This window comes from Argentina anserina, chromosome 5 (genome assembly GCF_933775445.1).
Source record: "Argentina anserina chromosome 5, drPotAnse1.1, whole genome shotgun sequence".
Classification (NCBI taxonomy): domain Eukaryota; kingdom Viridiplantae; phylum Streptophyta; class Magnoliopsida; order Rosales; family Rosaceae; genus Argentina; species Argentina anserina.
The window spans coordinates 23,370,369-23,388,097 of NC_065876.1; the positions used below are offsets into that span (position 1 = coordinate 23,370,369).

The 17,729-nt window shown below is 38.6% G+C and overlaps 3 protein-coding genes across 3 annotated transcripts in view; 2 read left to right on the forward strand and 1 right to left on the reverse strand.

Moving 5' to 3' along the window:
- LOC126794461 (immune-associated nucleotide-binding protein 9) overlaps positions 1 to 17,729 on the forward strand; it is a 158,968-nt gene that overhangs the window by 55,370 nt on the left and 85,869 nt on the right. The window lies entirely within an intron of this gene.
- Positions 335 to 10,114, reverse strand: LOC126794463 (DEAD-box ATP-dependent RNA helicase FANCM-like). The gene is given in 22 exon segments (XM_050521195.1): positions 335 to 968; positions 970 to 1,122; positions 1,460 to 1,606; positions 1,729 to 1,792; positions 1,933 to 2,397; positions 2,515 to 2,699; positions 2,701 to 3,166; positions 4,174 to 4,237; positions 4,316 to 4,835; positions 4,913 to 4,961; positions 5,344 to 5,414; positions 5,542 to 5,602; positions 5,964 to 6,094; positions 6,750 to 6,943; positions 7,485 to 7,598; positions 7,671 to 7,792; positions 7,868 to 7,922; positions 8,084 to 8,175; positions 9,034 to 9,148; positions 9,234 to 9,316; positions 9,432 to 9,575; positions 9,773 to 10,114. Coding segments are annotated over 22 exon segments (4,029 nt in total). The 5' UTR covers positions 10,101 to 10,114; the 3' UTR covers positions 335 to 562.
- Positions 13,866 to 16,256, forward strand: LOC126794455 (pentatricopeptide repeat-containing protein At1g25360). Its single transcript, XM_050521180.1, has one exon. The coding sequence runs from the start codon at positions 13,974 to 13,976 to the stop codon at positions 16,254 to 16,256; it is 2,283 nt and encodes a 760-aa protein (XP_050377137.1). The 5' UTR covers positions 13,866 to 13,973.

The window sequence follows — 17,729 nt, forward strand, 5'->3', positions numbered from 1 at the left end:
CCACGTTCACAGAGGTTTCCCCCCTTGATTGCCAAAGAAGGTTTCAATTTTTGTCAAGCCACACTTCAATGTATTTTATAGTAACAATCCTAGGATCTTTATGGTAAAGCAAACCATTACAGATTCATCTTTAGAGCTCAGTGGGATGACAGTTAACTTAGTGGGGCTGTTTTACCACAAATATGGCCAAAAACAATATGAATTTAAGTCAATAATATTTACACACATTTACATATATACATTTCCATTTAGCATGGACTTTGAATAACTTACTGTGATGTAAACTGATCTATTGTCAACACGATGTTGATCTTCTGATGCTTTAACTAATCTGTAAGAATTAAAGAAAAGGAAAACCTTGAGAGTTTACAATCCTTTTCCATGCTTCTGCTTCTGCTTGCTTTTGCAGGACATCAATTAAATCATTTAAATGTAAATTTGTATCATATCCCAAGATTAAATGGAGCACTGTCGAGGGTAGGATTATCTGGGTTTATGAGTCATTTGTGGCTTCTGCACTGGCAATGCTAATTTTTGCTCATCAGTTAAACGTAAATTAGAATCATATCCCAAGATCAAATGATGGAGCACTGCTGCGGGTACTGCTGCGGGTAGGATTATCTGGGTTTAAATGAGGAATCATAAATGGCTTCTGCACTGGCAATTCTGTTTTCTGCTTGAATGAGGCTACAGCTTGTGCTTCCAATGCGTCAAGATCAATGCCCTCATAGATTTGATCATCATAAAGCACGTCCCCATTTGAATCACTGTGTGGCACATTTCTGCCTGCAGCCTCTGATTGTAATGAGAATTTCAGCTCCAAGTTGACAGCAGAGAATTTCAGCCTCTGATTTTGACTACCATTATCTCTTTCATGTGCTGGAGATATACCAGTTGTACAAAGTCTGACTTCAGAATTCAAATTTATGCTGAAGGACTTTGAATCTGTTTCGATTGGCAAATTTGTAGTCACTTTGAGGAGTCTGACGAGAGAAAGATGTTTTCCCACCAGAACTACTTCCAGTTTCAGGTGTCCTCGTTATTGTTGCCACAGAATTGGGAGAAAATGTGGCTGAGCTGCTTGGGTGACTCTCCATGGGTGATTGAGTCAGCAATGAACGCCTGTACCAACAACACTAGTTAATTTTCTTGACATTTTGAAAAGAAAATCCCAAAGCTGAGAGGACATGCATCTATGGGTAAAGTAATCAATGAAGATTACAGAAATTAGATGAGAAGTAGAACGGAAAAGTTATACTAGAGGTAAAATCTATCAAGAAGAAGGGGCTTAGTAATACATGTGTCAGGCCACCTTTACTCTCACTTCATCTCAGAACTTAGAAAAGTTATGGAACAAAGCGAGCTTAACTAACCGAATAAAAGAATCTATTGTTTGTAATTGAACCTCAATATACCTAGATAGCTAAAGAGAGACCTGAACTAAAGTGAAGAGAGAGACCTGTACACTGCCATCATGTCAATTCCACTGGTTGCAGCCTGAGTACTTGCAGCCGTAGGATTTATCCTGTCATCTATGAAACTATCATTCGAATAGTAGTCTATTTCATCTTCTTCTTCATCATATATATCAACCTCTGAAGATACCCTGAGAAATTCAGTGATATAACACAATTTCCAATATTACTTTCACAAAATGATATATGCTTACCAACAGGAAATTATGCAACTTCAGAAAATGTTTAACTACAGATAATAGTATGCTCTTACTCAGCTTCCTCGTCAATAAATTCCCTTACATCACCAACTGACTTTTTTGCACGTAATTTGGTACCTATACAACAACAGACCATGTATGAGTAAATAGTCAGATAGGTGTCAGGACTTCAAAAGTATAAATAAACAATCCATTGAAAAAAAAAAGGAAAAAAAAAAGAACAAATCCAGATGCATCTCAAGTAATATTCAATAGACCTCTTGGTTGCTTAGTAGGGAGAGTAGTACTTGTAAAAGATCTGGTCAGATTTGCTTTTGGGACATCATTAGTTGCCATCCTTTCCTGATTCCTACTTTTCCAATGATCCCCAACTTTGCGCAACCTTTTAAACTTGTGTGCCTGTTTCACACTCTGTGACTTGTCTCCAGAACCAATACACCAATCTTTGCTATGGCTACTGTTTGTGAGGTCTGCCAGAACATCTTGGAAGTTGATAACCGGTGATGTGGGGGTAGAATCATTTACACTGGCACTATTCCTATTGTGCAGAGGAAAGTGAACTTCATTACCAGTGGGAAGAAAAGACACATTTCTTTCACATGCATCGGTGTCCATATCAGTGCCTTTAACATTTCCCCCAGAACTTGAAGACTTCAGTATCAGTTCTGTAGGTAGTTGGGCAGGGAAAACAGCATCAGGAACCGGATACTTATTTATGTTACCTGCATCATTTGCAGTAGTATGTCAGCACAGATCAAATACCACAGTAAATACTGTAATGGGGAAAGAATCTAAATTATTGAGATAAGATATTACTAATTGCAGGTAAGAGTACCAACCACTATTATTGATAGGAGACTCTGGAACAACTCCACTTTCAATCAAATTAGTAAACCGTGGACTAAGCTCACCATCTCTGAAAAGATTGTCATCTTCATCAGCCAGCAATGGTGGTGCCTTGCTTTTCAGAACATCAGGCGTCTCACAAGCACTATCTCCATTGGGAAAGTTTCCTCTGACAATTTTGAGGATCCCCTTCATCCCCATTTATAGTTGCCTCCATCCAGGTTTCAGCATCGCACATTCTTGACCAAGGTGGAATGTCATTCCTTGTATCCCCATTTATTGTTGTCTGAGCCATTTCTAGATCTCCAGTGATCTTTGCTCCAGCAGTTACTTCTTTCTGTTCATCTGAAGTTCTTACATGGCAAGAACTTCGCTTCAAAGCATGCAACTTACTGCTCCTTGAACTTGTAAACTTGGAATTTATACTTTTGCCAGGAAGAACCGGGACAGATAAGATAAGGACCTTTCCAGACACATCAACATCTACAACATCTGAACCAAAGAGAAAAGAGTGTCCACATGGATTTTCTTGATGAAAATCATGTTTGCTATGCTTCTCTTTGGTTTTTAATGCCCCAATAGTTTGTACTTTGGGATCTAATACTTCTTCTTGTTTCTTTGACGAATCATCAAGATTCAATATATCTGCAATATAACATGTGAACATTCAAGTAGATGCAAAGCAAATTCAGTAGTTGATTGTTTTCTTTCGATGTTAAACTTGAATATGTGTGTGTCGTATCAGTTCAATGTCAGCGTAATAGACCCTTAATAGCTCAACGAAAGGCTCTTCTATTACAATTAAAGGTTTTGAAGCTTGTCATTGAATTCTATATATGTTCCATTTGAACTCAAATTTTGCTGACAAAACTTAAATCTTGAAATTCAATAATAATTAGCTAATTATATGTTCAGACAGCAGCGCCATACTAGTGAGTACAAACATTGGCATATGCATGCTTGTAGTGCACATACTAACTAACCATTCAAATATATGGTGCAGCCTAGGCCTTTCTAGTGTTTCAGTTAATTGCTAATGTTTAACTCTAGGAGATAACCACATCAAGGGTAATGGTAGAGAAAGAGAAGCACACAGGAAAAAATGATTCAATCAAGATGAAAATAAAATCAAGATAAAGTTGAAGAGGCACAAGTATAAACATGACCTAATTTTCTGATAAATATTTAGCTGGTTGGTAAGTCAACAATAAGAGCACTTAAAAGAATATAATGGAGAAAAGGAGCTAAAACATAGGACATAAATTTGAGAATCGAGAAGGAAATGTAAATACTAATCGGATTATCCACTGAGTTAGGATTCTTAGCTTTATGGATTTCAAAACTATATATCTCATTAAATTATAAATAGTGGACAAAAACGGTCATTTATCTCAGATGGTCATTTAATTAACACACACACACACACACACACACACACCCCTATATATTTAGACATCAAGTTAGAGAAGCTGCACTTTAATATGCTTAGTGCGCAAAGACGTAGAAGTTTAATGCTACGACTAAAGTCACCTTGAATGTCTGCTTATTACCAACACCACCCTACTGTAGAAAAGTATCTTTCCTTGCTACTGAATTATAGATCTGGAATAATCTGAATAAAATATTCTTCTCATAAAATCCTTTTGACCTACCTTCTTTGTTTTCATTCTGATCGAAAGTGTCAACTCCTAAGCATTTCTCCGAACAGACATCATCCTGATAACTTTAAATAATACACGAGTAAGGAAAATAAAATATAACAAAAGAATATAAGCCAAGTTTATAGAATCAAACCTCAGTGAAGGAAATTTTTCTGTCACTGGAAAAGGATAATCCTTGCAAAGATTTCATCGTATCAATTAACATTGTTGTTCGAAGCGAGTGCATTACTTTATACACTCTTGAGGGATAGGTCTGGAAGTGAGTCCGATTGTAACCTTTCAACTCTGATCCTTCACAGGCTAACACTAGTAGCACTTGTCAAGAATTTACACTTTTACAGTATGCATTGAACTTAAAGGGAATGTATCGTAATATAAAAAAACATATATAAGAAGTTACGAACTTGGTGAGAGTGGGAGAACAAAAAACACATTGCATTAATTAAGATCGGGATGACATAGATTCTTTACTCAAGAAAAGGATATCAACTCGTCCATCATGCTTCCTTCCAGTTCTTCCCATGCGTTGAATCATCCTCAATGGTGATACATTTGCATCAAAGCAAATAACAAGATCAACTTCCATGGTATCCAAACCTTCTTTACCAATTGATGTGGCCACAATGACATTGCAACCAACACATTGCAACAATGAAATTTCTGTGGGAGAAATTGAGTTAGACAAAGCAAAGGGTGCTTGGAAAGGCAGGGAAGAGAAGTATAAGTTACCTCCAACACAGCTTGTTGAACTTTTTGTGATTGACCTTTTAATGTTTTCCCTGTAAGAAATCTAGTTAATAAAATTTACACAGAAACCATACCAAATACAATTTCTAAGCAACTATTGAAGCCAAAAGATTAAGCTATAAGGGAACGGGTCAACACATCTTTAAAAAAAGAAAAGAAAAAAGGAATGGGTCAGCAATGTATATTGAGCTAATATCATCCCTTACTTGCAAAATGCAGCCATAGCTGGCAGTTACACAGGCAGGAAAATGCAGATAGGGGAAAATGCAGATAACTAAAATGCAAAGCTTTCACTTTCTACAATATCTAGTTCGAAGAGGCACCAACTATTATTTCATGTAACCACAACTGCATCATTACTATAATGTTTATCTCTGTTTATAATGTACTCAAGGCATACAGAATGAGCTTCACCTGAACTTTGACCAATAAACTCAGTAGCTCTAACTGAATCCCCGATGTCTGCCAATGCATCCATTATAGCCCTGTATGTTTCCATCATTATCTCCGGAAATTATTTTTCAAATTATATAATATATCCATGTAGAATAAAATAAGAAAATAAAAATAAAAGCATCGTACCTCTGTTGAACATAAAGAATTTTGTCACACCTCACACTTCCCCTGAAGTTTGAGAAAATCATAACCCTAGAGTTCTGTGGATCTTTTCGTTCTGCAATTAGGTATATAACTATCATTCAGGGTGAGCTAACAACACTTTCATCCATACATGATCAATTTAACAGGCTGATCATTCCCAAGACGCTCACATCCATGGAACAGTTTGGAGCCCAATTCACTTAGTATGAAACTATTGATCAACTTCTCAGAAATCAACAGATATAACTTGCATATTAAAAAGAAACCAGTGTAACTGCAGTGCGTTCACAGAAAGTAAATACAGCCTACTTTATTATAGATTTTGGGATTCCAATTCTGAATGCTCAGAGCAAAAACTAAACTATTTCCTTATGCAACAGTAGGACCAGCATTTCATGAAAATTACAATAAAGTTAAGAAACCAGGCTACATACTGAAATGATCATGCAAGACTTCTAACATTTTGGATAATTTGGGACTAGGTGCGCCATGAGACAAACTTTGTTGCATCCTTAGCTTTGCTTTATGAACATCTTCACTTCTACTCATATACTTGGCAAAAAACCTGGAAAAGAAAGTTCAAGCGAGCAACTTATCAATCTTGAACTGCTCATTGAACAGATTCAACACCATGTTCTGTGCATATAAATAATACAAAATGGAGGAATAGGCTTTCACTTAACTGTATTTAAAATTAAGATTTCATATTACAAAATGATTCCCTAGTGATATTTCGAAGTCAGATTCATTTGGTGCTGTCTGGTTCCCAAAAATTACGAAAGGGACTAGTGGTCCCTCTTATAAAGAATAACCTGTGACACCAATTGCTAGCTGTCATCCTAACGGCTCAATTGTGCTATAAACTGGTTCTCATTTCCACTAGAAAAGCGCGTCTCCATCAGGATTTATTGCTGATTTATTTAAATTTCGAGCTAAACTTTGTTATTAGCTGCAGAGAACAGTGGACACCAGATACCTTTTCTTTTATGCACTTCTTTTACATAGATTAAAATTTTGTGTCTTAAATGAAAACTAAGCAAGTAATTGAGAAGGCTATACGTAAATGTACGAGGGTCTCAAATCAACTAATCAGCTAAAGAGATTGACAAATTCCTAACTAGAGGCATATGATGGTTCCATATCAAATATGCTGGCATGGTTATTGGACTTTATGGATGATGTGATAAAGACTGATGAAATTGATAGTGCAAAGGACATACCCCTGTTTTAATTTTTCTTCAAGCAGTTCATGTGCTGGCCTTATTCCATGGCTTGATAGTAGCTTAAGAATGTGGTAACTTGTAAGTAGAACTCCATACCAACCTTCAATTTCTCCATACTTAATCGGGGGCAAGTCTGGAGGAGGTGCTATACGAAATTTCTCCCTAGACGTAAGTAACTCGCCTGGGCTCCACTGTAAGAAACCCCAATGTGAAAGAATAATATCAAACAAACCTGACAGATGTGATTGGATCATTGCAGTCTTAAGCCAAAATGAAAGTATTAACCGAAGAAAAGTACCCACAGACACACATCAGGTGGTGATCCTTGATATCAATAAAAGATGTCATTTATAAAGAGACCTGCACGTAAGTTAAATCTAGGAGGGCATCCAAGGCACAGCTTGTTCCATATTATCTCAAAGCCAAAATAAATCGTATTTAGAGTTAAAAATTTCACCAAACCAGCAAAGTACAACTAACAATGAAAAAAGCTTAATTTGTGACAAACTCTAACCAGATTAAAAAACTATAGAATGGCTAATGATAGTACATTATAGCATGATCACGGTCTGTGGATACATTTATGCAAAATCAAGGGGTGAATGCATTATATGTATTCCACAGTTGGCCTATAACATAGCCAATAACCGTACTGTAAAGAAACATTCTACCCAGCAGAGACTAAGTTAACAACTCAACATTTTAAGACTCTTAAATTATACTGAACCATACTGTTCGAGCGTCTCTATTTGGGAGAACTCCATTCACACTTAGCCTGGCTAAATATGGACGTATAGCATCGTATATCATATTACTTATCTCCACAGCATCTTGACCCATTGCCACCTAGAAATATTGCAATCAAAATTATTTTTCTTACACATACGTTGTTCTGTAATCACAAATTACTATTCATACCTTAAACAACTCTATCTCCCTGTTGTGAACATAAGGGCACACATCAGGGTCATTTTCCTCGTGGTATTCAAGGGTTGATATACAGAAGTTGTCAATAATTTGCTGAACAGTCTGCTGCTTAGCTGTAGTATTGCGTAGAGTTGTAAATATGTTTAATGTTATTGTAAAAAAATGCATAGAATCTCAGTACAACATACATCCCAGTGTTGCGGACAAAGCTAAAATTCAAAGTTACACTTGTGCCGCCATTAACTATAAGTGTATATATCATTAGTATCTTCCACTTTAATAAATTGGAAACCAATCTAACAACTATGTAGGAAGCCATAATAAGATAATAAAAAACAAGAATACCAAAATATCTGGAAGAAGAACCAAACATAGCTAATACATCATAAAGTAATTAAGCATACCTCACGAACTGCAACACTAGAAGCATAGTTTCCTAATGCTCGGTGAGCTTCATCAATCACCAAGCATACCAAGTATTCAACTGAGCATGCTCCTGCAACGAAGTAACTCGTAATCAAAATCCAGTGATGATGCATCTTTCTCATACTTTCTTATAAAACAAACTGCAAACATACAAAATACTCCCAATATTTAGGCATACACATATCACGCTTTCTCAGCCAGATTCCACATTTAAAGCTTACAGACTGTTCAAGTGGCCTGTCTACTAAAGGGAGTAAATGCCATTCTTCCCAGTATGGAGCTCAGTATCAAAACAAAAATGAAAAGTAATGAAAACATGAAAACTTAAAATACTTTAGCAACCTGCTAGACCAGTTGTCAGGCCATTCGAGCAGAAAACTGCCCAAAGCTGGACATTCTGACAGAGAAATATTCAGTGTGTGTGTGTGTGTCTATATATGTGTGTGTGTGTGTGTGTGTACAGGGTCTGAACATAAGCAGCACTTGCAAAGTTTTCTCATGGGAAAATAAGAAAAATAGAAAGAACTCGTGGGGAAATAAGAAAGATAGAAATAGTTATCAAGTTGATCATTCTATACATATAAACTGTGGTCTGGACATAAACTAAAATTTTATTATTTCAATTAGAAACAGAGACTTTAGTACAATTTTAATTATAATTTATTTCCAGGAGTGGGAAAAAAGTCACCTAAGTAGGGGATGCGAATATATTTATGCTGAAAACATTACGAAGCAGCAATTTCAATCTGAAAGACTGCAGCTCTCTCTTCCTCCATAAATTGAACAGTACTGGCTTACATTTATATGCTTTTCACCTCTTCTCTAGTATCAAAATAAACCTAAAACCCAGGAAGGTTTTGCATCAACATACCATGAAAACAAAAACAAAAAAATAATTTAGCAGGCGTATGGATTAAGAATTAATCACCAGACTGAATATCTTTCTCCAGCACTTGTGGCATAACGAAGAAAACTCGTTTACTTTTCCAATAGCATGCTCTTTTCGGAGGATTTATCTGACCTGTCATATCAATTGTCCATTCCTGCAATCAGTTTGATCAAAATCATCTGATAGATGTTCTCAGAACTGCATATGAAGCAAAGATGTGGTATAAACAAAGTGCTTACTTGTGGTATTCCTACAACATTATGGCATGCTTCTATTTGTTGTGTAACAAGCGGTCGAGAAGGAGCAGCAAAAACTATCTTTCCTGTAAAGTGAAATGTCGAATAGACCACATCATATTACACAAATCAAATCAAAGCATGAGAATAGTAGCCAAACCAAGCAGCTGGTTAATAAAAAGCGAGCTTGAGCAAACTTACCTTCAGGAAACCATCTGAAGTAGTTATACATAACAACTGCGGCGATAAGCGTCTTCCCGAGTCCAGTCGGCAATGCCACCAGCGTGTTCGAGAAAAGTGCCGTCTTGGTGATAGCAAATTGATAGTCACGCCCCGGAAAATTAACTGCAATCATCAGGAAACACACAAAATCAACCAAAATTGCAATCTAATCAGAACATTCGCACTAAAATTAACTTCAACCAGACCTAAACCCCCAAAATCAACAACAACAAGCTCAACCCAGTTCATCAAAACCCGAAATTTTTACAAACTTTAATATAAATTAAACAAAACAAGGCAGAGTGGAAGTGAATCAGAACCCGGGTAAAGCCAAGTTTGGGCCTTTTCCGGATCAATTTGGACACCCGGCGCTCTCTCATTGCCGCAATGTGGAGTCTCCGGCGGCTGAGGCTGAGGCTTTGGGGCGGGCTTGGCAATGAAGCGATCGAGAGTGGTCTGGCGTGAAGTGGAGGGCTTTGGAGGAAACGGTGGTTTGAGAATTGGGGGCGGAGGAGGGGTAAAATGGGAAGATGAGGGCTTGGTGGTGGTTTGGGTGACGACGTCGACGGCTAAGGCAGCTGCTTCCCAATCGAAATCGTCGTCGTCTTCGTCGTCGTCGGGGATGTGGTGAGGATCGGTGGAGGTCATTGTGGGTGAAGCTGAGAGAGCAAAGCGATATGGGGGGTTTGTGAAAAGTTGGAAACCCTTTTTGAGAAATGGCGGCAAAACCTGAAGAACAAGTCCCTCTCTCCTCTTTTTTTTATTTTTTTTATTTAAGGGGAATTTTTCATTTAATAATATGTACCTACAAATAATTACAGCACTTAACAAGAGATTACAACTGCCGAAGATGACCTCCAAGCTCAGACTACTACTACTACTACTACTACTACTACTACTACTACTATTACTACTACTACTACTACTAATCCTCACTCCAAAGAACAGGGACTCAATAGGTCTAATAAATGCCGAACTGGGTAACTAGTCGTGTTAACTTGACCAAAATATGAAACAATTACTAGGACAAGATCTAGCCGCAATGAAAAATCATTGGGTGGGTCATCCAAGGATCTCCCGGAATCCTCAACACAGGCTAAAAATACAACTCACGGCCAATAGCCAGCGAAACACTGGGTTCTTGTAACAACGACCCAGCTACCCAAGTCGAAACACCATTTTTTTTCTATTTCTTTCTTTATTATTACTATGTTTTTTTTTTGTCAAAGACCCTCTCCTAGTGTCCTCTTGTTTTAGCTTATAATTTGGAGCTAACTACTTGATACACTTTTGAAAGAAAAATTAAAAATGGTGGCAACTTGTGACCGTCCTAATTCCCAAACCCTTTGTCCTCCCAAATTTGCTAAATTTCGTCGATGGCTCACCGTCAACGTCTTTCTGGCGTGTTGCGCGTTGGTCAAACCGGTGCTTCTACCTTGGCGTCTTCCTCACGGATGCGATTGGGTGCTGCGAGACAAGCAGCGTTACACAATCCCTACTTCTATCTGGTTAGGCGCCTTCTTGGTCCTAAGTTTCCTGGATTCAAAGGTACCATTCTGATGATTTGGTGAATGTGTAGAAGCCTTTATGTGCATGATGCAAGTGATAGGTTTTTGTTTCAATTTTCCTCCAATGATGATCGCATGCATGCCCGAAACAAAGGTCCTTGGTATTATAGAAATACTATGTTGGTTCTGAATGAGTATGATGGTGCAAGTCCGGTGGAGGAAGTGCCTTTGTTCTTGATGGAGACCTGGGTTGGTGTTAGTGGCTTGCCATTTAATCTTCGGAACAAGGCTGCCTTGCGTGCGATTGGGGCTACTGATCTAAGACAAGTTATGGATCTAGATCATGCTGCTCTCAACCGTAAGGAGATAGACCAACGTATTCGTCTGGTTTTTGAGGTTTGGCGTCGGGTACGTACATAGATGATATTTGATTTTTCTGATACAGTGTCAATTGAGATTGATCTGGTTTATGATAAGGTTAAAGGTTTTTGTCGGGATTGTGGCATTTTTATTCATGAGGCGGGAGGTTGTGATGAGCTGTTGTTGCATGAGAAAACATAGTTGTTTAATCTGATTGATGACTCGAATTTTGCTGATCTTTCATTATCAGACAATGGGAAGCATGTGGTGGTGCATCGATTCGTCCCATGTCGCCAATAGTTAGGGAAGCTTTGAGTTTTCAGTGTTGGAGGATTTGTTGACATGGTGGAGAATGCCCTAGAGGCTAGGGTTTTACTGTTGATTGGCGAAACAGTTTTGGCTGAGGTCCCTTCCTCAGTCTCTTCTGAGGTGACTCGGGATTTAGTAATCATGATGGAGCCAGAGCAGGTTCCTACTTCGGTGTTGTCGACTTTAGCAAAAGTTCTAGCCTCGGGTCTAGGAGCATGTGAACATTTTGGCTTTCATTATGTTGCAAAGCCTTCTGTGAATTATCTGAAACATAAGGTTATACTTGATCTCAAAAGGTCTTGGAAGAAGTATATTCAGGGTTCCTCCCCATCTAAGGGAGAATTGACTTTGCTTGTGCAAAATAAGGATGGGAAGCTGATCATCTCTTCTGCGAAGAAGAAGCTCGTCGTCCCAAGGGTAGCAAGAACAAACCAAAGGACTCATTGACTGTTGAAGGGCCTAGGAAGAGGTTGTATAAGAAACCAATTTTTCTGGGGGAAAAACTAGAGAAAGGAAAGAAGGATGAGCATGGCAAGGACATAGTGGTTGCTGCTCCTAGAGAGGAGTTGGTAGAGACGGCAATGGTACTGGAGGAAGTGGGGCATGATAACCCTACTATCAACTTGGCTTGATTGAGTCCAGTCACGGTGCTTAGAAGATATGGTTGGACCATTTATTTTATTTTTTATCTCTTACTAAGTACTGAATCTTTGTGCTATAAACGGTTCTGAAAAAGTGGGTGTATTATTGGCACTTTAAGTTTAGTTCTCTAGGTTTGGAGAGTCACAAAGATAACTTTTATTATCGGCCCGATTAGGGTGTGTTATTTTGCTGCTTACTGAATAAAATCTTGCATGACTTCGTACTAAAAAAAAGTTATGTGGTTTAATAAGTTTTTACATTACCCTAGATGAAAAGAAAAACTTATATATAACAACGGATTCAAATCTACATTACTCATAAATTAGTGAGGCAAGAAACGATGTCGTTTTCAGATATAGCGCATTCCATGTCCTCTGCAGTCTGCATATAGTCTATGATAATGTTGTTGTTGTAGACATTACTATCGCCATATGAACAAGAAACATGGGCAGATCTAGCCTATTTTTGGGGTGACTTAAGCATCCCCAAGCTCAAGACAAAGAAACAAAAACTAGGTTTTAAATCTTTTGATTTTGGGATTCTCCTAAGTCAAACATCTCCAACTAACTAACGCTACTCATTTGTTTCTTTTTTAAACTTTAATGTTCTTCCTCAATAGTGTGTTCTCAGTTAAATATCTCTTCTTCTAGAATGCTAGTTAGATTAATTACTCGCTAGTACATTGCTTATTTATTCAAATGTGTATTTGTGTTAGATTTTGACTATGTACGCCGTTTTATCTGATATATATGAGTATTCTTTTTCAATGATTATAGGTGTATATTAGACTAAAATAACAAATTTGAGTCCAAACTAGTGTTCGAAAAAAAAATTGCTTCATAGTTTCAATAAAATATCCCGTTTATTTTGATTTCAATTAGTAAAATTCTATTGTTCCGTTGAAAATCTCCACTATTTTTTATAGTTAAGTTCAAACATCCCCAATGATTCAATCCTGGATCCGTCACTGACAAGAAAGAAGTTATTGTTCTCCCAAAAGTTTGCACATCCTCAAATTGATTCCTCCGGTCCATAATTGGTATAAGCTCAACTTTTACTGGTTCGGTTACGTCCACCTCAACAACTGTTGATTTTATCACTAGAGATGACAATGGCTTTTCCCTCATCTCTAGTGTTCCAAAGCTTCATTCTACCTCGGCGCCAGAACCAAATTGCAGAACTTCGAAAAATGGTTGTCTCGTTGCAAAACCTAAATTGCCAGCATCTAAATGTGGAAGAAGATTCCTCCCTTGCTATGATTGTGTTAAGAATAGTTGCTCGATCGATGCCTTGGAAGCTCATGTCCAATGTTCGTGACATCAAAGCTCTCTCGGAATTGTTCATCAACATTTTCTATGTCCGTATTTTTAAAGAAGATAATTTTATAGCGGATGCTCTCGTTGTTGTAATTTATTTCTCATCAAAAAGAATAATTTAAAATCCCTTTAATTCAACATATAAAATAGGGCTTTCATTTTAATTCCTCATGCGGTCGCAGAATCCCCTTCTGACTCAAAAGCCCTTGTTTGAGTTGTTTCTCTATCCCACCCAACCTCATTCTCTCTTCATCTCCAAGTCCTCTATCTCTCTCTCTCTCTCTCTCTCTCTTACAGTGGCGGCTAGCCGTTACGCCGCCCAGCTGCAGCTATGCTGCCCCCAACGCCCCACCTCCTACTCTCTAGTCCGAACCATCCACGCCCACATGATCGCTTCCGGCTTCCACCCACGTGGCCATATCCTCAACCGTTTGATCGACGTCTACTGCAAATCCAAGAACCTCAAATATGCACTCCACCTGTTCGACGAAATTCCCCACCCGGACATCGTCGCCAGAACAACTCTCGTTTCGGCTTACTCCGGCGTCGGGGACCTGGCGCTGGCCCGGAGAGTGTTCAGTGACACTCCGTTGAGAATAAGAGACACTGTCAGCTACAATGCCATGATCGCCGGGTTTTCGCAGAACAAGGACGGCAATGCAGCTGTTGAGCTGTTTAGGGAGATGAGGCGAGGCGGGTTTCGGCCAGATGAGTTTACGTTCACGAGTGTGCTGAGTGGGTTGGCGCTTATTGTGGAGGATGCGAGGCAGTGTGAGCAGCTGCATTGCGCGATTGTCAAGTCTGGAGCGTTGCTGGCCACTTCGGTGTCGAATGCGTTGGTGTCTGTGTATGTCAAGTGTGCTTCTTCGCCGTTGGTGGAGTCGTCGCTGCTGGTGGTGGCTGCGGCGAGGAAGGTGTTTGATGAAATGGATAGGAGAGATGAGCTGTCGTGGACAACGATGATTACTGGATATGTGAGGAATGAGGACCTTGAGGGAGCTCGCCGGTTGCTTGATGGGATGGATGAGAAGTTGGAAGTGGCATGGAACACGATGATTTCGGGTTATGTGCATCACGGTTTTTGTCGTGAAGCGTTGGAATTGTTTAGGGAAATGCATTTATTGGGGATTCGCCAGGATGAGTTTACGTACACGAGTATTATCAGTGCTTGTGCTAACAATGGCTTATTTAAGCATGGGAAGCAGCTGCATGCTTACATACTAAGATCTGAAGCAAAGCCGACTGAGAACTTTTCTTTATCTGTGAATAATGCATTGGTTACACTGTACTTTAGATGTGGTAAGGTTGATGAAGCACGACATATTTTTAATAGTATGTCCGTCAGAGATCTGGTTTCTTGGAATGCGATATTGTCAGGGTATGTGAGTGCAGGTCGCATCCAGGAAGCTAAATCCTTTTTTGAGGAAATGCCGGAAAAGAGTGGTCTAACGTGGACTGTAATAATTTCTGGTTTAGCTCAAAATGGATTTGGGGAAGATGCTATGAAGTTATTTAACCAAATGAGATTAGATGGATTTAAACCCTGTGATTATGCATTTGCTGGAGCTGTTACGTCGTGTGCTGCTCTGGGAGCATTGGAGCATGGACGCCAGCTCCATGCCCAAGTAATATGCTTGGGACATGATTCAAGCCTTTCAGTTGGAAATTCACTTATCACAATGTATGCGAGATGCGGGGTTGTAGATGATGCGGACTCTGTGTTTCTTACAATGCCGTATATTGATCCTGTGTCATGGAATGCTATGATTGCAGCGCTAGCACAACATGGTTATGGTGTCCAAGCGATAAGACTTTTTGAAGAAATGTTGGGGGAAGATATACTGCCAGATAGAATAACTTTCCTCACTATTCTCTCTGCTTGCAGTCATGCTGGTTTAGTGAAAGAAGGGCGTCATTATTTTCATTCAATGCATGACTCTTACGGTATTGCTCCTGGTGAAGATCATTATGCTCGTATGATTGATTTGTTGTGCAGATATGGGGAGTTGACAGAGGCTGAGGACTTAATCAAATCAATGCCTTTTGAACCAGGTGCACATATATGGGAGGCTACACTAGCTGGTTGCCGGACTCATGGGAATATGGATTTAGGTATTCAAGCTGCAGAACGACTCTTTAAGCTGGTGCCCAAGCACGATGGAACTTATGTTCTTTTGTCAAACTTGTATGCTGCCTTAGGTCGTTGGGACGATGTGGCTAAGGTGCGGAATTTAATGAGGGAGCGAGGGGTTAAGAAAGAACCTGGTTGTAGTTGGATTGACGTAAAGAATATGGTCCACGTCTTCTTGGTTGGTGATACTAGACACCCTGAGGTAAATGAGGTGTACAAGTATCTAGAGCAACTGGTCCTTAAAATGAGGAAATTAGGATATGTTCCTGACACAAAGTTTGCGTTGCATGATATGGAATCTGAGCATAAAGAGAATTCCTTGTCTACTCACAGTGAGAAGCTTGCAGTTGCATTTGGGATCATGAAGCTTCCGCTTGGAGCTACAATCAGAGTTTTTAAGAATCTCAGGATTTGTGGGGATTGCCATAATGCATTTAAGTATATGTCAAGAGTGATTGGGAGAGAAATAGTTGTGAGAGATGCCAAGAGGTTTCATCATTTTAGGAACGGTGAATGCTCTTGCGGAAATTACTGGTAGGAGGTGAAATGGAATTATTTGTATTATTTTCCATTTTTTCCTTGGCCTTGTTTTTTTTTTTTTGATGGAGCAAGGTTTGAAGACAATTGAAAGAGCTTACATATGTTCACACAGGTTTAAATTTGAAATAGAGAAGTGTATGCATTATGCATAACAAGTGTACGTATATCAAAGTCCCTGTATGGTTAGCAGATTTATTTGTAGTTGTTGAATTAAGTAAATTAATATTGTTTAGAAATTAAAACACCCAAAAGTGGTGCTGCTCTTATTTCTGTGAGACTGTCATGGTAGCCAAGTGTAAAGAATATGAGGCTTAACGGTTCAGACTCAAGCAAGAGCAAGGTCAGCGCCTGTTGTCATCTTAATATATCATTTATTTATTACTAAATTCAATCCATGTATGGTTATATCATGGTAATTTAACTTTTAATGCAATTATATTCTTGACAGGTCTCATAAAAATGAGATGGATCTTCTTTCTTATTTCCAGGGGATGATATGGAAACCGAATCTGGAAGTTGGAGGAAGGTAATAAAGCGATACTATGACCAGTTTATTTGCAGATATCTACAGTCTTTTCATATTGCTTTTCATGGATTGACAATTCAGCAGACAGTGTTAGGGGTTGTCAATTTCCTTTGATTCATGGATTTGTTATGAGAGTGTGTGGGGTGAGGGTGGACTTATAACATTACCACATTGCAGCCTTGCAGGAACTTCATCGTATTTCCCCTTTTTGGCATTTCTTGATTGTGAACTAGATATTTTGGCTTGGTTACCGGTACTCTCAATTGTGGCCATAACATAGAGGTTTTAGTCATTCAATTTAAAATCAGAAGTTGCAAAATTTGATTATGATCCAATATGTAGTCTGCTGAATTAGTTTTTGTTGAAGAAATTGATACAACACTACCATGTTTTGATTCCATGAAAATTTAAGATTTTTGGCATGCTGCGACTGTTTGGTAAACAACTTCTTATTTTTCGATGGGTCCGTATGAACTGCATCACAGTCTGTCAGCAAGTGGGGACTCACATCAGAAGGTTTTTTATTTTATTATTATATTCTTATATGATCTTCCTCTTATGACAGTGTGCAGATGCCAATGGTTTATCACCACTTACAAATCAATTTATACTTACATATGAAGCAGAAGTTCTCATCAAACTATTAAGGCTGTGGTATCAGGTATACATGTTGCCGAACTGCTTGTAGTTATGCCGATCTAGCCAAAGGGTGCTATTTGTTCCTTCTAATCACTCCAATGTATGACTCTTACGGTATGACCCCTGGTGAAGACCACTATGTTTGTGTAATTGATATATTCTGCTGATCTGGGGATTTGATAATGCGTAATTGATCAAATTAATGCGTTTTTGAATCAAGTGACTGATTTGGGAGGCTCTTCTAGCTGGTGTTGGAATCATGGTAATATGGATTTTGGTACTCCAGCTGCACGAAACTTTTTAATC

What these genes read in the sequence shown, in the direction of transcription:
- LOC126794455 (XM_050521180.1), top strand. Translation starts at nt 13,974, where the DNA reads ATGATCGCTTCCGGCTTCCACCCACGTGGCCATATCCTCAACCGTTTG.